Source organism: Rattus norvegicus, chromosome 20 (genome assembly GCF_036323735.1).
Source record: "Rattus norvegicus strain BN/NHsdMcwi chromosome 20, GRCr8, whole genome shotgun sequence".
Lineage (NCBI taxonomy): Eukaryota > Metazoa > Chordata > Mammalia > Rodentia > Muridae > Rattus > Rattus norvegicus.
This window is the reverse complement of record NC_086038.1, coordinates 8,664,184-8,684,158: the sequence shown is the minus strand read 5'-3', so window position 1 is coordinate 8,684,158 and position 19,975 is coordinate 8,664,184. Positions and strand designations below refer to the sequence as shown.

The following is a 19,975-nucleotide window of genomic DNA, read 5'->3' as shown; positions in this document are numbered from 1 at the left end:
TTTTACCCAGGTTTGTCTTCTTCCTTTTCAAGAATGTCTCTACTTTTATGTTTTGTTACATTAGAGATATCAATTCCTGTTACATTTCTCTCCATAGTGTTACTTATGTTGTCCTAGATATGCAGGGAAGGAGCGTGTGTGTGTGTGTGTGTGTGTGTGTGTGTGTGTGTGTGTGTGTGCATGTTGTGTGTGTGTGTATCTGTGTGTGCACATGCGTTTGTATGTGAGAGAGAGAGAAAGAGGGAGGAGAGAGATATTAAGACAAGATTCACCAAAAAACACAGCTAACTTTTAATTTTTTTTAAAGACCGGGTCCCAAGAAGCCCAGGTTAGCCTTGACCTCACTATGTAGCCCACACTGGCCCTAAACTTCTCATTTTTCTACTTCTATCTCCCAATTACTGGGATTACAGAAGTGAGGCACCGTACCTGTACCAATTATAACATTTTAAAAGCTAATTTCAGATAAGACATCCCATGAGTTCTGTCTACACACATACTCTGTGTGTAGAAGTGAGTCATTAAAATCCCATTCAAACTCAGGTGGCTTGTACATACTGTATAGTCAAACCATGGGTCATTTAATTCTCTACATATTCTCTAAGGAGGCTCTGGGAAGGCTAGTAAGTAGCCCAAGTTCCTGGGCCAAATATATAGTGGAAGCAATACTTAAACTTAGTTGCTTGAAAACAAACAAAAGCCTAAATTTGAATAGTTTTCAATTATCCTATCTTCAGGTCCTTACACAGAATTTTTAAAAAAGACAAACACCCAGTTCAAACTCTCATTATTCTAAAAAGAGTAACTTCCACCAGGCTGCAATTTTCTACGAAGTTGCCGCCCTGAGGAATAGGTGGTTTTTCAAGTTCTGTAATTAAATATAAGCAAAATCAGGTCACTGAGTAACAGATTTTTTTTTTTAAGAGTTGCCGCCATTGTGCACAATGGCATTCTGGGAATTGTAGTTTCGCTGTGTTGAACCAGACTCCCTGGAATTCAATGGGCAGACTGCCAACAGTCATGTACACTGTGATTGGCTGGGAGCTGCACTTGCCCGCCCCTTGGCCTATCACTCAGTCTATAGCAAAGGCGGCCCACGGTCCTTTCGGAGCGTGTCGCCGGCTTGTTTGCTTGCAGCGATTCTCCAGGGCAGCCATGGCAGAGCCACAGCCAGCGTCCAGTGGTCTTACTGATGAGGCCGCCCTCAGTTGCTGCTCTGACCCGGATCCAAGCACCAAGGTGGGTGGCAGGGCCTCCTTCTCGGTGGCTGGAGCGGACCTGGGGCTCTGGCCCTCGCTGGCGTAATCCTAACCCGGTCCGGCCGCTGCTTGCAGGACCGCTGGCTGAAGGCGCAGTGGAGTGATCTGGGTAGAGGGCGATCGAGGCCGGTGGGGGGAGAGAGTGTAGAGGGATCCCCGTCTTCAGAAAGTTATCTCAAAACCTGTAACCCCTAGTGTGCTTTAATTTGTTTATTTTTGGCACGGTGTCTTGAAGCCAGGCCGATTCAGGGTCAGATTCCGTGTCTGTGGGTGTAGGTGTCCTCGGTCAGGCGCCATGGCACTTTGGAGGGGCACTTTCAGAACTTGCATAGCTAAAGTGGCCCCTCTGTGACTGGTCCCTCTCACCCGCACTCATTTTCGTAAGTCGTCCTGCCGCCGGCGTTCACTCCTTCAAACTAAGCGGATGCCCGGATTTAACTGTCTTTGCTTGGTTTTTGCTGTTGCTCAAGTCCACACTTGTGTCTACCATGAGTCTCTGGAGAGATTACAGGTCATAGGACTTCGACTTGAAGGGGATCTTAGACACCCTTTCTTCGGACCCTTTCGTTTTGCAGTTACAACCAGTAAGGGGCTACCCTACAAAAAAGCTTTCACCCAACAAGGCTGAAAGTTAAATATGGTGGCTGACAGAGGAAAGGCACTTTGGGGTGGGCTGGGACACTGATATAAAAAAGGTGAGGGTTTCATCCTATGCCAAAGATACACCAGTTCTGATGGAATCGGGGTTAAAGAGCTCTTGGCCTTACAAAGCATTCTGGTATATGAGTTACTTTTGTCCCTGCCCTGACAAAAATCCCTGCCGAAAAGCATGGAAAGGTTTATTTCGGCTCACGGTTTCCGTGTGCGTTCCATGATGGTGGAAGGACTTGGTGCAGAGGAGGCTCTAGCTGCCGTATTGGGAGCGTGAGGTAACTGGTCACGTGTTTGCAGTCAGGAAGTAGAGTGAGGTGGCGGTGGATGACTTTCGGGCGGGCCTGCCCTCCTTAAACTACTCTAAAGCTGTAGGTGATTCTAAATCCAGTTCCAAGTTGTCAATGGTGGGAGCACAGAGGAGACGGGGGTTTTCAAAGGTCGCATCCGTGGCATGTTGTAGGCACAAGCTGTTTGGAATCCGAAGCCCTGCGTTTGGATCCCCATGTCTGAGATCACTCCCATCTTGGCAAGGCTCCTGGGGCTCATAAAAGGAACATAAAGATGACTCAGAGCTGTTGTGAGGGTACAGTGAGATGAAAAGCATCACGCTAATCTATGGAGATAGAGCTCAAGACGGTATTTAAGCTGTTAGGGTTAAGGAACGCGTTAAGCAGAAGGCCGTGGTGGAACCACATTTTGATGAATGGGATTTCCACACCCAGAGAGTTACGCAGTGGAGTCCAGGGCAAAGGGAGGAAATATCCTAGCAAAATGGAGTAGTAGGGTGGCAGAAGGCCAAATTATGGTGGTATTCACGTGAAGCTGGGGTAGAGAAAGCTAGCCTGGCAGATTGGAGACCAGTCACAAAGAGAGAATGTTGAATGTCACGTCTAAGAAAGTTAGGTTACAATTTTGTATGCATTGTGCAGGTAGTGGGTTGAGGGGCTTGTGGTGGTTTGAATACGCTTGGCCCAGCATTAGGAGTTGTGGTCATGTTGGAATGGGTGTGGCCTTTTTGGAGGAAGTACATCGTTGTGGGGGTGGGCCTTTGAGGTCTCCCAGTGAGGGAGAGAGCCTCCTGGTTGCCTTTGGATCAAGATGTAGGGCTCTCACCTCCTTCTGCAGGCACCATGCCTGTCTGGATGCTGCCATACTTCCTGCCATGATGACAATGAACTGAACCTCTGAACCTATAAGCCAGCCCCAATGAAATGTTTGCCTTTATAAGAGTTGCCTTGGTCAGGGTATCTCTTCACAGCAGTAAAACTCTAAGACAGGGTGGGAACACAAAACAACCATTGGGGTACTCAAAATTTGAAAACTCTTGTAATAATTATTTTTTTCTCATCCTATAAAGATTGGTGTGTGTGTTTTTGTGTGTGTGTGTGTGTGTGTGTGTGTGTGTGTATGCTGAACCCAGAACTTTGGACTTGCTAAGCACATAGGCTCTGTGACACCAAGGAGACACATTCCTAGGCCAGAGTTATAGTAGAATATTATACATTTATATAATGGAAATAAAAATACCTGTGTTGGGAGAACATACCTTTTTTCCCTAAGTGATAAGCTCTTTGACTTAGAAAATGACTGGAGTAACCCGGTGTAAGGAAGCGGTGATAAAGGCTGTGTTCAACTGGTGTACAGCAAACATGGATTTTGATTCGAGGACTATCACTCCAGTTTTTATTTGAATAAGCCGGCAAGAAACAGAAGCAGAGAGTAGTCCGGGCGGAAGTGGGGAGGACTTGAGCCATGAAGCGGTTATTAGAAAGGCTAGATAGAATTCCCAGGGAGGCTAACAGGCAAGGAAGCAGTAGTAGGCTTGGCTGGGCTTGGATTAGAACCTCTTCAGTTCACTTGGGTTTGATGGGATTGAGTTGGCGAGACCGTTGAGGGCAAAAGCAAGGCAGGGATAAAGACAACTGGAAACAGAGCTTTTAGGAAAGCGATGGCTCCCTCAGTGTCGCAGCCGTAGAGCTGTATTATTGCCAGCTGTATTATTGCCAGGATAAAGAGATAATTCCTCTTACATATTTGTCCTCCGTTTGCATGAGAGAAAAGAAATGCGCTGTGATACCCAAGAGAGGACAGACAATGTTGGGTGCAGCTGGGGAAGCTCTGAGTACAACTACCTTGTTTTTTTTTTTTTTAAATCCAGGTATTGTGGTGTGCATTTGTGAGCTCAGAATTAATGAGGCGGAGGTAGGTAGGTCTCTGGCCAGCCAGCCAGGCCTGCTCTGGAAGCCTCAGGCCAAATGAGGGACTCTGCCTCCCAAAACAAATAGAAAGCTTCTAATGGCACCCGAGGTTGTCCACAGGCCTCCGTGTGAAGGGACACACACGTGTGTGCAGGCACCTGTGTACACAAGGACATTCTATACATACACACAAAGAAGTATATGACCTCACAGCCATGTACCGGCCTCACTGGCTTAAAGGCAGGATATTGATAGAACTTTGTTCCTTATTGGCTCCCAGAAGCGTCTGCTTCCAGCTCTGGTTGTTGTCACCTGCTCTCATTTCCCTTCCTCTTAGTCTCCTTGCTGGCTGTCAGTGGCGCCAATCTGTCTTTTAGCCAGCCCCCACAGCCTCTGACATTTGCAACCCCAGCTCTCCTCACCGTCTGCCGGGTCTGGTCTTCTGTCTTGTGTGATGGGACCCCCTAACCAAGGCTGACCTAGCGCAAGCCCCTCCTTTCTTCCCCACCTCCAAGGTTTATTTTTAAATATGTCGTCGGGGTGTTTGTGTGTGTGTGGGTCTGTGCGTGTGAGCGTGGGCATTTACAGATCCCCTGGAGGTGGAGTTAACAGTTGTGAGCTATCCAATGTTGGTTGATGGAACTGAACCCCAGGTTTATGCTTGCTTGCTTTTTTTTTTTTTTTTTTCCTTTTTTTTTTCGGAGCTGGGGACCGAACCCAGGGCCTTGCACTTGCTAGGCAAGCGCTCTACCACTGAGCTAAATCCCCAACCCCAGGTTTATGCTTTTAACTGCTGAGCTGTCTCTCCGACCCTGATCTCTGTATTTTTAAGGCCATCCGGTCAGTTAATTTCACCTCCACAGCAGCTTGCGGTAGAACCTAAGCTATTGTTTGATAAAATAATCCGGACCGTGTTTAGGGCTGGCTCTGTCTGCTGTGTCTCCACCACCACCTCCCCGCAACGCCCCCGGTGTAGCGCATTAGTTAGTAACCAAGCCCTGTATGGGAGGCTGGCTTTCTCTGATGAGGCCTGCGGGGAAAGCCTCAGTGTGGTCCGAAAGAGCACACATCAGCTTCCCTGTGGACTTGGCCTCCCCACGCAAGCTTTGGTAATAGATAGGGAAGGAGCAGGCGCTAGCATTCGCCGGGAGAGCGGGGGTGGGGTGGGGTGTGCTTGCTATTTTTGTAGTTTTAGTGTCTCCTTTTAATCTCTGCCTAGGCCAGCATCTGGCACGAAAGCGGTCTCGCTGCTTCGTAAAAAGTCTGAAACTTTTGCCTCATTTAGAGCGACTTTGTAGGTGTTTTTGTACCTGTGTTCAGAGAGAACCGGGCTGTCGGCGCCTGGACAGGAAGCCGCTTTTTTCTTTCTTACCTGGTTGTTGAAAGGGGAGGGCGGCTCTGGATGTGATGGATGGGGCAACCCGGGTCCAGAAACATGGAACCTTGAGCCATGGCTGAATGAGCGAACCAGACCACAAGAGCGGCCCTGAGGCCCAAAGGCAAAGCTTTATTCGGTATGAATTGCCCCGGCTGCCCCCAGGAGAAGAGAATACAGCACTTCAAAAAGAAGTTTGGAGGGTTGGGGATTTGGCTCAGTGGTAGAGCGCTTGCCTAGCCAAGCGCAAGGTCCTGGGTTCGGTCCCCAGCTCCGGAAAAAAAAAAAAAGTTTGGGGTTTTACAGGGTGCTTTTAGTCGGACGGGAGAGCGTCTAGTAGACTAAAGGGGCTGCAGGGAGCAGTGTTCTTTTCAGGCGGAGGTGAGCTCTCTGACCATTAGAACAGCCGGAGACTATAGACAAGCTCTTCTGCTGAGACTGGGGGTCAGCAGACTCCTGGGAAAGTCTAGACCATTCAGCTTCTATTTCCCTTAAGGAGCTGGGTCCCATGCTGACCATCCATCTCGGTGTCTTAAGCGACTCCCATCTTGGACCAAAGATCTCTGGGCAGCCCGGCAGTTTCGACCTCTGAACAATGAATTTAAGTGCTCTTTAGATCACTTTTTCATGACGTGACAGGGTCTCTCTGTGTAGCCCTGGCTATCCTGGAACTCACTATGTAGACGAGGCTGGACTTGAACTTAGAGATCCTCCTGCCTGTACCTCCCAAATGCTAGGCTTTAAGGCATGAACCATCACTGCCTAGCATGGGTTTGTTTGTATTTTATGTGGTGTAAGTTAGAGGGGGAGGAAGCTGTGTGGCCGCTGCCTGCTTTTACCACAGCTGTGATAAATTCCCCTGACAAAAGCGACTTGAGCGGGGGAGAAAGGACTTGTTTTGGCTCTCAGTTCAAGTTACCCTCCATTATGGTGGAGAGGTGGCAGAAGCTGCTCGAATCACAGTCACAGACAGGAAGCATGGGGTGAGGAAAGTTTGTGTTTAGCTGGCTTGCTTCTTTCTGTGCAGTCCAGGACCCAAGCCCGTGGAATGGTGCCACTCACTTTGATTAAACCTAATCAAGATTCAGCTCCTTGGTAGAGCTCTTAAGGCCCCGGGATTGGTCCTGGGGTAAGGAGGATGGGGGTGGGGACTCAATTATGCCTTTAAACCCAGCACTCAGGAGGCAGAGGCAAGCAGATCTCTGTGAGTCTGAGGCCAGCCTGGTCTTCAGAGTGAATTTCAGGATAGCCAGGGCAAGATAGACAGAGAAACCCTGTCTTGAAAAACAGCAGCAACAAAAAACAAACAGAAAGAAAGAGAAAGAAAGAAAAACTCCTAAATCCCTCAGAGGTGCCCAGAGGCTCAACTAATGTAAAACAATCCCCCTCAGAGTGCCCCGAGGCTTGCCTGGTGCTGCCTCTGGAAGCTGCAGACTGGGCGAGCAGAGCCTCCAGGCCTTTTGTGTTAAGTCTGTAAGCACTGAAGAATAGCACCAGTGGGGGTAAGTGGTGCCTGCAGAATTTACAAGGGTTAGATGATTAATGTGGTTACTCAGGGTCTGCCTCTCATTCACAAAATGGAGAAGACTATATTTGGACACATAAATATGTAACAGTATAGAGTCAGGGCTGGGATGGAGCTTGGCTGGCTAGCTTGCATATGGCTTGGGGTCGATATGCAGAGTAGACAGCCTCTGCAGGTCGGAGTGGAGTCTGAAGCATCAGCGGTGTAGCAGTTCAAGGTTATCCTTGGCTACTGAGTGAATTCAAGGCCAGCCTGGTCTACGTGCAACCCTGACTCAAAAATGGCGGCTCCTGTACCTAAAGAAATCAGCTCCTAACCGAGGCGTGACTCTATGAGTTTATGTATTGCCTATCCTCTTCTCAGTTACACTTCCTGTTTTCTGTGGAAATTGAAGGTTTTCACGGAGGTGCTAGAGTCTGCCTTTTTGCTGTCTGGTTCTTTGGGAGTCTAGTACGTTGTGAAGTCTTACCAGTTAACAGAGTTACCAGTAAGTTGATGGGCAGAAGGCATGTCAGTGTGGCACAAAGGAACAGAGTGAGGGTAGTTCCTCTGGGAGATTTCTTTCTGCAAAGAGTGTGCTAGAACCCTCCAGGCGATACGCATGCGATTCTGCGCATGCGCATACCGATCTGCTCTTTCCCTCCCGGCTTTCTCTCCCGAGCTCTCTGACCAGCTCTCTCTGACCCAGGCGGTCCGCGAGCCATTCACTCAGTTTCCCTAGAGGGTGATTACCACGCCAGGCATACACATCCCCATTCCTTAGCTGCCCAGTGCGTCCTGCCACCATACACTCTTTTTTTTTTTTTCTTTTCTTTTCTTTTTTTTCGGAGCTGGGGACCGAACCCAGGGCCTTGCGGTTGCTAGGCAAGCGCTCTACCACTGAGCTAAATACCCAACCCCCACCATACACTCTTGAACTCAAGTCGCCACATGAAAGAACACATTACACAATATCCTCTGATCTGATTGATAAGATATAATTTGCCCATCTAGACAGCACAAAATCCTGTCTTGAGACACCCATCCCTTGAGAACAGTCATAGCAACCTGTAATATGTGTAGAGAGGAATCATAACATTCACCACCATGTTCTCTCAGCTCCTTCTTCCTCTAGCCCCTCTCTCCGCTTCACCCTCCCTTCTAAAACCTCTGTTCCCGCCTGCCTACCTTCCTTCTCTGTCAATGACAGGCCTCTTTTTATCTTGTCTGCCTTCACCTGCATAATGACACCAACCTACACACCCCCAATAAATAAAGTAAGTCTCGGGGACCCCCACCCCCCATAAAAGAATGTAGACCCAGTTACTAACAAGCACCCCAGGGCCAGAAGCACACTTTTTTTTTTTTTTTTTGGTTCTTTTTTTCGGAGCTGGGGACCGAACCCAGGGCCTTGCGATTCCTAGGTGAGCGCTCTACCACTGAGCTAAATCCCCAACCCCGCACACTTGATTTTTACATGAAGGCAGGTGGTGATTGTCTTTTGCCCTTTGGCTGGGGTCCAACCTCACAGTCTATTCTGACTGACTAGTTTTAAGAGAATTTTCAGGAAGTTAGGGGGAAAACGTCATGTGATTCTTGCCCCTGAATTCTGTGAAGTGGGGGTGAAGTCAAGAGGGGTGGGGGGAAGGGAGGTGAGGGGTTACCTCTTTCTAAATAGTTCATCAAGGGTGCTTATACATTCTTCATATATTAAGGAATTGGGTGCGGTTGCTCACACCTTTAATCCCAGTACTTGGAAAGTAGTCAGTCTGATCTCTGGGTTTAAGGCTAGCTCAGATTTGCTTAGTGAGTTCCAGGCTCGTTGGGTTGCATGAGACCCGGGGGATGGGGGTGGGGGTGAGGGAGGAATTAAAGAGATTGGTTTCTTTGTCATACCATAAAGTTGTAGCTTCCTCGCTCAAAAAAGTAGAGAAGGGATACACACTCATTGGTCGTTTATTTAGAAGACAGTCACCAGAAGCCCATTGGGGCAGTGGAAGCAAAAAAGGAAAATTTTTGTTTGTTTTGTGACATTGGGGAGCCTCGGAGAGATGATGTGGGGGGTCACTTCAGAATTGTCACTAAAGCAGGTGCTGGTGGCTCATGCCCTTAATGTCAGCACTTGTGTGTGAGCTGGAAGGGCAGGGAGTTCGAGGGCCAGTTGGTAACACAACAAGTTGAGGCCAGTGTGGGCCGCATGGGACACTGCCTCAGGAGCCCCACACAGGGACAACCGTAAAGGTCCCGCTAAGCCTTAGTGGCTAAGGAGTAGGAAGGCCAGGTTTCTCTAATTACGGTTAGTTAAGGTAATTCACAGGCTCTCAGCCGCCCCACCCACCCCAGAAGCCTGCACACTGGGGAGAGCGCTTGGGAGTGTGAGCCAATGGTGTGCGAACCATCTCCTGGAGGTACTGTTGAGGCTGGAGATGGAGTTTTTCCTTGGCTTGTTTCCTGTTCGTCTGGCGATGCTGATCTGTTACAGGAAGCCGCTAGGAGGCGCTAGCGAGCGTTGAAAGTTAAAGACACTTTAACCACACGCTGCTGTTTCCTCCTTAGGATTTTCTACTGCAGCAAACGATGCTGAGAATTAAGGACCCTAAGAAGTCCCTGGATTTTTATACGAGGGTTCTTGGACTGACGTAAGTAATGTGTTTCTTAGCGCCTTACTGTTGAAAAGCACGGGGGTTAGAGAAGACGGCTGCGGCCCAGTGGAGGAAAGGAGAGAGCCGACTGCCCCAGAGTTGTCCCCTAAGCTCCATCACGGCAGTGTGGTACTCCCTTCCGCTCCGAAAAAACAGTTAGGCCAAATAAGTCGTTCACATGTCCAGACCCTTTAATGCTCTGCTTCTGAAGTGATGGCTGTCAGGACATAGTATTTAGAGAGTGCGCGGGTGTATTTGCAGTCAGTCCCCGGTTCCGTCTTCACAAGCTGCATCCTCTCTTGCTGGGGAAGTTGTAGCCCTGGGCATCGTGATCTTCTGAGCATGTGATGTGCTGTGCTTTTGGCTTTGCTTGGTTTGTTTCCTCAAATAGTGTGAGGCTTTCGGTGACACACGCACATAAGTAATTAAATGAAATGATCTTTAATTCGCCCCCTTTCATTTACTTCCACAAACCTTAAGAGAGCATTCTCAAGTATTATGTACGCTCAGAAAATGTGGCCCGTTCTGAACAATACCAATCGGAGGGTGCAAAATGGCTTCCTTCTTTCTATCTGTGTTCAGCATATTTAAAAGGCAGAGTGGCAGGGTGATGGCCGCACAGGCTTTAATCCCAGCACAGAGTGGGCAGAGGCAGGCAGATCTCTGAGTTCAAGAGCAGCCTGGTCTACAGAGTGGGTTTCAGGACAGCCAGGGCTACACAGAGAGACCTTGTCTCAAAACAAAACAACAACAACAACAACAAAAACAAAACAAAACAAAAAATAAACAAACAAAAAGAATGAGAGCAAATCTACTGGGCACTGCTATGGGTCAGGCCCAAGCCTGTTACTCCCTTGGGTCTTTGCAGCTGATCCCTTTCCCACAGCTCATTTCCTTTTACACAGAAAGAAACTAAGTTGCTATTCTCCTGACCACACAGTCAGCACTTGGCAGGGCTAAGTCTCCTTTGCACCTGACTCCACCATTGCCCTTGTGTTTACAGAGCTCCCCGCTAGGGTGCAGCCTTATGCTAACCTGGTTTCCGGTACTCTGCGGGAAGCGGAAGCAAGCTGCTCCCTTTCCTTCTGCTCCCATCTGATTGCTCGTTAAGGCTGGTACAGTCACATTAATAAGGCAGAGAGAGTTTTCCCGATGGTTCTGTTTGAGGTATTGGATCCTTTTTTTTTTTTTTTTTTTTTCCGGAGCTGGGGACCGAACCCAGGGCCTTGCACTTCCTAGGTAAGCGCTCTACCACTGAGCTAAATCCCCAGCCCCGGTATTGGATCCTTTATGGAGTAAATTTATCTGTGGTTAATTGATGCATAAATCCAGTGATCCACGCATATGGATAACAGGGATACATCGATAAGAGGTTCAACAGGACTCTGTTTACTTTTCTTTTTTCAGAGCTGGGGACTGAACCCAGGGCCTTGCACTTGCTAGGCAAGAGCTCTACCACTGAGCTAAATCCCCAACCCTCAACAGGACCCTGGAAGCTTTACTTTAGGTGCAGGGGGATGACTCAGTTGGTGCTCAAGTGCTTGTCCTGACGGGGGCCCCTGCAGCAGCCCTATTGCTGGAGGAACAAAGATTCTAAGACTCTTCCTTGTACTCAGTAGGCAGAGGTGGGCGGACTTCTTTGAGTTGAACCCAGTTTGGCCTACTGGTCAATTCCAGGCCAGCTAGGGTCACACACTGACACTGTCTCTGAGGTCAGAGGTGAGCTGTGCCAGCCTCTGGATACACACTCCCTTTCCTGTGCCCCCTGCCCAATACACACACACAAAGACATCTTTCTTTTGCTAGGCTCCAAGTGCTTGGTCTTGATTATGAACAGGGTCATCTTTGAGCATAATTAATCCTCAGTAAAAAATTATATATATATTGTTATATATATATTGTTCTGCTTGCGTATGATCTTACAGTCTTTAAACTGACTCACAAGCTAACGTCACTTCTCGTTTTGAAAGCCTCGGGATTTTTTCCCTCTTCCTGCCTGGCCTCCCCTGGTCCCGGTGACACTCCCAGAGACTGTTTCTTGCCCTCTGACCCCTTGCTTGTGCCCTGTCACTTTCTTTGCATCAGAAGGTGCTGCTGACTGCTGTCTGGCTTGCTTGACTCCCCTCCTTCTCCTCCCCTGCTTCCCCCCCCCCCCCCCGCTCTTTCCTTGTCTCCTGATCCTTTTGGGGTCTTAATCCTGTTTTCAACCTTTCTGCGCTGTCTGAGGCTTTAACCCCCAGTTGTTGACTTTCACATTTTCTGTGAGACTCACCTGGCCTTCTCTCTCCTGTCACCTACCCTGTTTGCTTTCCTGGTGTGTAGGTGTGTTTCCTGAGGTAGATGTGTTCCCTGAGGTAGATGTGTTTCCTGAGGTAGATGTGTTTAGCTGAAAGAACGACAGGGTACTGTGTTGTTTACTGCACCTTCACTGTTTATGAACAAGCGCCATGATTCTAGCTATGTTTCCTTAAACTCAAATAACCAAGAGCTGGCTGTGCAGGGTCACCCTTGGAATCCCAGCACTTGGAAGCCCAAGCGTGGGACGAGTTGGCGCTATTTAGCAAGTTCAGGCTCTCCTTGGCTATGCAGCAGGGTCATGTCTCACAAAACATTTAAAAACAATCGATGATGAGTCACGGACCCCTGACCCGCACAGCCTGATACTAGAACCCTGACCAGGGGCATCGATGGAATGAGTTAAGAGCAGATACTAAGGAAACAGATACCCGGGCACAGAAAAGTGGGGGTCGGGTCGAGCACTGATGGAGTGCCAGCAACCACAGCAGCAACCTGGAGCCTTGGTGTGTTTGTTACGTCAGCACAGGGGTGGGCTCGGCCCCGGAGGAGGCATTTGTGGGCTAGCAGTCTCAGGCAGTGAACGCTCGTGGGGAGGAAGCTACAGTTGCTAGCTCTTGCACACAGGCATCTACAGTTTGCAAACACTCATACCTGTATACGCTATTAGCTTATCGCTTGGACTAAAGGAAGGCTTTGCCATCCCTTTGAGCCTAGGGGTACGTCAGGGGCTTGCTCTTCCCCAGGAGCTTTGGTCCTTGACAGACAGGTGGAGCTATAGAGGAGCTTTTCCCACTGACTTTGGCCCCTGCTCCTCTCACTAAGGTATATTTATATAAGGTATATTATACTATATTCTATGTGGCTTACACAGTATGTGCTATTGTAAATGACCCTGATTCTTCTTCTGATTCCAGGCTTCTCCAGAAGCTTGACTTCCCTTCTATGAAGTTCTCGCTCTATTTCTTAGCGTACGAGGATAAGAACGATATCCCCAAGGACAAGACGGAGAGGACAGCGTGGGCTTTTTCCAGAAAGGCTACCCTGGAGCTCACACAGTGCGTCTGTGTTTCCATCTCTTTCCGCAGCCTAGCTTTGTGAAGGTGTTTTAGGTCACTTTATTCTCTGCTCACCAGTCCACATCAATTATAATTCATTCATTTGCTTATTTGTTTATTTAGGTTTTTGGAGACAGGGTTTCTCTGTGTAGTCCTGGCTGTCCTGGAACTCACCCCAGAGACTAGGCTGGGCTTGAACTTAGAGATCCTCCTGCCTCTGCCTCCTGAGTGCTGGGATTAAAGGCGTGTGCTACCACTGCCTGGCAGTTTTCATTTGTTTTTTTTTGTTTTTTTTTTTGTTTTTTTTTTTGTTTGTTTGTTTTTTTAAGAAATCTTTTTTTTAAAGATTTATTTATTTATTTTGTATATGAGTACACTGTTGCTACCTTCAGATGCACCAGAAGAGGGCATCCGATCCCATTACAGATGGTTGTGAGCCATCATGTGGTTGCTGGGATTTGAACTCAGGACCTCTGGAAGAGCAGTCGGTGCTCTTAACCACTGAGCCATCTCTCCAGCCCAGTTTTTGTTATTTTTAAGTGTGGATATTTTGTTTTTTTTTGTGTTGCTCTTATGGTATCTGTAAGACAAAGAGAACATTTTTCTTTTAAAGAGTAAGGTCCTACAAGGCAAGATATTTGCCAAATTATAGCTTATTAATTTTGTCATTTAAAGATTCTTCTAAAATCTTCTGGTATTTACATTTTCATCCTCTTATTATCTTGCTTTTTGATCCAGAAATATTATAGAATATGTTCTTTTTAAAAAGCCAGCACACCATTTTATAATAATCAACATTCAAATTTTAAGGTATTTTTGTAGCCTCAACATTTAAAGGTACAGAATTAAGGAGTGCCCATTTCTTTTCAGTTCACTACCTTGGTGGGTTTGTTTGTTTGTATTTTTTTAGAGACTAACAAAAGAGCCTTTGTTGCGGGGTACTTGTGTTACTATGTATCCCTTGATTCAGAAAGCAGCAGGCATACAGAGAGATACTCCCTTTCCTAGGCTGTTCCTAGGTCAGAACCGTGAGTTACTGTCTTAGGCAAGGCTCTTTCTCTACAGGAACAGAACTATTAGAATGTTCATTTAGTACGAGAGGAGATCTATTAGATCTGTGTACGTGGAAGGGGTTTGGTAGTGCCTGAACTCAGAAGCAGAGAACCCAGCTCCACCCACAAAGCTGGCTGCGTGGGAGGTTCTAAGCAGGGGTCCATGGCCTGGAGCTCCATGGAGAAGCACTGATAGTAAGTCCATGGCAGAGGGCCAACAAGCTGGAGTCTCTTCTCAGAGGCTGCGAGCAGCAGCAGTAGATACAGGACAGTTGGAAGACGTTAGCGCCACCCACTCTGACAGTGGGACTTCTTCTCTGGAAAGTCACTCGACTTTTTAAATTAATGAATCAAATGATTATCATTTGTCATTATTAGTTAGTGCAGTTTGTTTATTATAATAACTATTATATTATATTAACTACTTAGTGGTAATTATTAAGACAAATTCATTAAAATTGATTCAAACTGGTGAGCACAAAACTTATTTAAAATTCATTTTAAAAGCTGAGGCACAGGGGTTGGGGATTTAGCTCAGTGGTAGTGCAAGCGCAAGGCCCTGGGTTCGGTCCTCAGCTCGGGGGGGCGGGGGGGGAGGAAAAAATGTTAAAAACTGAGGCGCCTCTACCAGGTTGACTCTAAATCCCTCAGGTTGACGGTGTAGACCGGCCTTCACGGTTGTTCTCCTTTCGTCTGTAGCAACTGGGGCACTGAAGATGACGAGACGCAGAGTTACCACAACGGCAACTCGGACCCTCGGGGATTTGGTACGTCTGCCTCACTGTATGCGGTGTTTGAGCATGCGCGCGATTGGCGCGCGATCGTGCATGGTGTCCTACGTATTTACGGAGACCGAAAACTTTAGATGTGAATGACCCGATTTTCAAGTATGACTTATTAGGGATAAGGATATTTCTATTCCTTGCCAATCTTACTTGGCAACCGCGTTGGTATGAGTCCAAACATGGTGTTTACCGTCTCGTAATATGATACTGTAAAGCCACGGTGTTGTGTTTCCAGTAAACCTTATTGTAGGGCTAGGGTTAGAGCCCACGGCCTTGCACATGTCCGGAAGGCATTCCGTACCTCCTTCTCCCTCTAGGAGAGTGTTTAGTTAAAAACAGTGGTGACTGTGGTTAACCATTTTCTGGTAGTGTCTTGTCAAGGGGCAGAAGGGATGGTTCAGTGGTTAGGAACACTTGCTGTTCTTACAAAGACCTGGGCTTGATTCCCAGTACCCACACCTCTTCTGACCTCATCAGACATCAGCACACACATAGTCCATTTATATACACACAGGCAAAATACTCACCACATACAAAATGCATCTGAAATACGTATCCTGTCAAGATGGCATCATAAAAGCTTCAGTTGGGTAATGGAGTGAATGCCAACATTTAACCCATTAAACACGAATATAGAACCTTTTTGTTATAGATTAGTCTAAGTAGGTTGAACTACACATTAGCCAGTGTTGATTTCTTTAAAATAACGATTCAGAGCAACCATTTCACTATAACCAGCTAGTCAGACAGCGGTTGGTTCTTAAATATATAGATTTTGAACCAGTTAAACCTGTTTTCAAGGGCCTTGTGTTTTGAAGTAAGTTTTGGAAGTCATTCGTGACACTCATGTAACATTTCTTCCTGTGTTCTTTTTTTGGGGGGATGCCATCACCAAAGGCCACATTGGGATTGCTGTTCCTGATGTCTACGAGGCCTGTAAGAGATTTGAAGAACTAGGTGTCAAGTTTGTGAAGAAGCCTGATGATGGTGAGTGAGCGCAGTTGAGATTGGCTAACACTGAGCATGCGCGGCTGAGATTGGCTAACACCCGCTTCTCACTGAGCGCGGGGCTGAGATTGGCTGATACCCACGTTCGAGCGCGCGACTGAGATTGGCTAACACTCGCTTCTCACTGAGCACGCGCGGCTGTGATTGGCTAACACACCTACAAGGCTGCTGGGATCACACTAGGTGCAAGTAACAAGAAGCTCTTTCCAGCAGGCCTAGGAGCAGATGTAGCTCTCCTTGGAGAACAGAATGAGCATCTTGTGCGGGTTCACCAGGGACTAGACAGAGGATCTGGAGAGCAATGAGAACCCCACTCCCGCTTGCATCCCCACCTCCAACCCTCCCCACTTTCTCTCATAGGCTTCCAGCTTTCAGAATTTCAGGGCGTAGCTAGTTGCTCCTAAATGAATCCTGCGAAGTGAATTTCATGATTAATATAACCTTTGCCGGTTACTTTAATGAATAACTGATATTCTTCTTTCTTTTATACTATTATACATGCTTATGTCTGGGTATGCATCTTGACCATATCTGAATACTGTTGTATTTAATATGTATCTGTATTATTATACTTAGATCTGTTCTTACCTCCGTTATTTTTTTATTATTATTTTTAAGTTTGGAAGTAGGTTCTTGCTGTGTGGCCCAGGCTGCCCATGAACTTGGAATGCCGGTTTGAGCCTTGCTGGCACTTTTGTAGTGCGCTAGGTTACTGTTTCAATGTGAGACAGTTCACGAGATGAAGCAGTTAAGTAGCTCGTCGGTAGGTAGGGCCCTGGCCTAGCATGCACTGGGGTCACGGGGTCAATCCCCAGCACAGAAAAAATAAACAAAAAGAAAAAAAGATCCCCAATATACCAACCACACACACACACACACAGACCCAGAGAGGAATAAGTGAGACATTTCAGTAAACTGTTTCTAGTAAATCATTTGCCCTGGGATCTTCTTGGTGAAGAAACGGCCTGCCCTCTGCTCCCATTGGCTGCTGGTACCTGGCTTGGTTTCCTGGATTATCGTCTCCTCTTCAGTCCTCACATTTTCTCAAAGATAATGCTGTACTTTGAGCCTCCTTTTCTCCATTTCTCTCTTGAAGCGTCTTTTACATTTTCCTGTCGTATCATCTCAACCAGGACTCTTTCTTTCCTAAAGTTTTGTGGGGATTGATTTCTGAGACTGAGAATCCCAGCTTCTTTCCCCCTCACTCTCAAAAACACCGAGTCCTTGATAAATCTGCCAGCCGTATGATATTCCTTCGTACTTTGTAGTGGGTTTTTTCCCCCCTGCAGATTTTCAGTTTAGCGGTCACTGACTTCCCCCCTGAGTTTTCTTCTTTGTACTGTGTCTGTGTGTGGCGTGTATGTGCATGTGTGTACTCCTCCCTAGTACTCTCTCCCTACTGTTTAACAAGGCAGGGTCCTTCATTGAGGCCTGAGCCCCCTGATTTGTACAGTCATTGCCACATCTTCATCCCTTGGCTCCCTAACATTTTCTTGGTCTTGGTTAACACTGGCGCTCATCGAGCCTCTTTGTCCATTGTCCTGATATTCCATGGTTAATCCAAATAAATACCCCCATTGTTTTGGGTCTTTTTAATATGTAATTTTGCCTAGCTATGTATTTAATTATGTTCTTTAGATTGTTAGTTTTGCCTCTGGGCTATTTTCTCCAACGACTGTAAGCTGCTATGATCCGTCAGGTCAGGTCACATGTCTGGCAGAAGAGAATAGTCCCCAAGGATCCTGGTGATCGCAGGAAGACAGGCTGGATGAGCCCTGGGCTGGGTTTCCTGCCTACTGGAAATGACAGCTCTTCACAACAGAGGCTTTTCCCCCTGCAGGGCAAAGCAGCGTTTGTGGGAGACAGGTTGGCTGTCTTCATACCTGGCCTTGGATATTGGGCGGGGGGGGGGGGGGGGGGGCAGCTGGTCCTGAAGCTGCAGGCTTCTTCTTTCTGACTTCCTCATTAGACAAGCACCGCGTTCTCCCTTCACTCTGGGAATCAATAACGGAGTCCCTCCCAGTGTGAGGGCTGGCGCTGATTGCCTGGGGGGTGGGGGTGGGGGGGGCAGAAGCAAACATCCTATTCTCACTCAGCCACATATTCAGATCTCATGTTCTGACTCTAAACCACCCTCCTTATGGATTAGGTTAAATCGGCAGGCACCCGTTCCTCCTCAGCTGTCATCCTGGAGATTGCCTAGCTGTGTGTCTCTCTCTCTCTTCTTTACCCTTGTCTGTATTCCTTGACCTTGGGGTCAGGAGGCAGACACAAGAGTCAAATGAGTTCAGCGTCTCAGTCCCCAAGGAAACCAATCTCTCAGGGCAGATCCATACGTCTAAGAGAACAACTCCATCGCGGTCACAGTCCCCAGGAGCCACCGTCTGATTGGCAGGACTCGGGTTACTCCGCTGTATTGTTTAATAGGGTTTGCGTGACCCAAGCCTCTGGTGTCTTGGTTGCCCGCATTGCCTGTTCTCTTGAGCATCGCTCTGTCTTCTCTTCCTTCCTAAATAATTTCCGTGATTGGTGACCTGGTGACCTCAAAGTGAGGCAAGGACCTGATACTTAATAGAGCTGTTCCCAGGTTCCGGAAGGTCATCTAGGTATTAGGATAACCGTGCTACCATAGCACAAACCTTTTAGGGTGAAAGCAATCAACAACATATTTTATTCAAGTACAAATTAAAATTGTAATGAAAACGTGTTTGATTTTTTTTTTTTTTATGTGCCTTTCTAGTAATGAAAGTTTTCATTGTGCAGGGAAAATGAAAGGTCTGGCGTTCGTTCAAGATCCTGATGGCTACTGGATTGAAATTCTGAATCCTAACAAAATGGCAACAATTATTTAGTTCCGTGATGGAGACAGCGGGGACAAGAAACATCGTGATTCGAGATGCTGAGATGCTGAAGCACCAGAAGTGTTGGGGGACTGATGGGTCTTTGCTCCAGTTCAAGCCATTCTGAAATCCTTTTCATTGTCCTGATTCAGTGGGTTTAAAAAATCTCCCCTCTGTTAAGCCAACCTAGTTTTCAAGTAGCAATTTATCTTACGACCTTGACAAAGTTGTGTGAGTTTACTTTTAAGATAATAATTAGAACTGTTCTCCTGAGAGACCACATGTGCTGCTGCCTGCCTCTTAAAGACTACTCCAGTCTGTTTCTGATTCATCATTTAAGATTGCGTTTCAAACGTTTCTTTTTGGGGTCTGCTACCTTCTGGGCTTTCGGTTCCTCAGAGATAAGTTTTCATAAAGGGAAGCAGAGAGCACTGAAGAGAAGTGAAACTTTGTGTGTGCTTCAAACAACAGAGTGTTTGTCTTAGGAAAGAGAAGGTACTCCTGAGAGCAATTCGGGACCATGCTGACAAGACACAGAGAGGAACTCGAGTTTGTGTGTGTGTGTGTGTGTGTGTGTGTGTGTGTGTGTGTGTGTGAAGTACATTCAGAATTCAAGGACTAACTTCTGGGAACGTGGAGGAGGAAGGGATTAGACAATGGGCTATGCTCTGGTGAACACTGCAGTTAAATCATGGGAGAAAGCAAGCAGCTAGACACGCAAAGCAACCTGACTGAAGGCTTGGGAGGTCATCGTTTCTAGGAGCTGGATTACGCCTCACGGTACCTCCTATGCTCCTGTGAAACCTACAGTGAGTCTGGCCTTGCGCTCTTTGCTCGCGCTCGGGCTTGAATACCACAGAGAAGGAAGGAAGCACAGAAGTCTGTAGTACACGGCTGCTCTAGGGGACGCCTGTGAGTGAGCCCCACATTACCTGGAGGGAGTCTTCCCCCACCCCAACGTCTTCATGATGCTTGTAGTCACGTAGGATAAGATACGTTCATTCAGTGCTGAGTCAGATGTAGGGAGTCAGCTCTGTGGTCTTCCCTGCTGACCACAGATGGGTGGTCAGAGGAGATTTGGGAAACTCAACCACTGGAGCACAAAACTACAGGGCAGTTTCCTGCCCGCTGTCATGGGAGACGCGGACGGGCACTTTGTTTCTTCTTGGGATGAAATGGATTTATGGGAGCAGTTTAAACAAAGCATAGGCCAAAATAAAACTAAATGCTGTTTAATAGATAAAGTTCTGTGTAGCGAGTCCCTTTGTGTAAAAGGCTGGTCTTGAGGCCTGAAAGGATTGTTCG

General features: G+C 47.3%; 1 protein-coding gene across 2 annotated transcripts; it reads left to right on the top strand.

The window, feature by feature from the left end:
• Positions 1-1,063: 1,063 nt before the first annotated feature.
• On the top strand, positions 1,064-19,098 carry Glo1 (glyoxalase 1). Of its 2 annotated transcripts, NM_207594.3 has the most exons (6): positions 1,079-1,239; positions 9,547-9,629; positions 12,845-12,985; positions 14,737-14,804; positions 15,720-15,809; positions 18,594-19,098. In NM_207594.3, exons 1-6 carry the CDS (start codon positions 1,156-1,158, stop codon positions 18,680-18,682), a joined length of 555 nt encoding a protein of 184 aa, NP_997477.1. In that variant the 5' UTR covers positions 1,079-1,155; the 3' UTR covers positions 18,683-19,098. The 2 variants fall into 2 exon arrangements, 1 of the variants encoding a protein (NP_997477.1); XR_010060645.1 differs by lacking the exon at positions 18,594-19,098 and having other exon boundaries at positions 1,064-1,239; positions 14,689-14,804; positions 15,720-15,810.
• Positions 19,099-19,975: the final 877 nt, after the last annotated feature.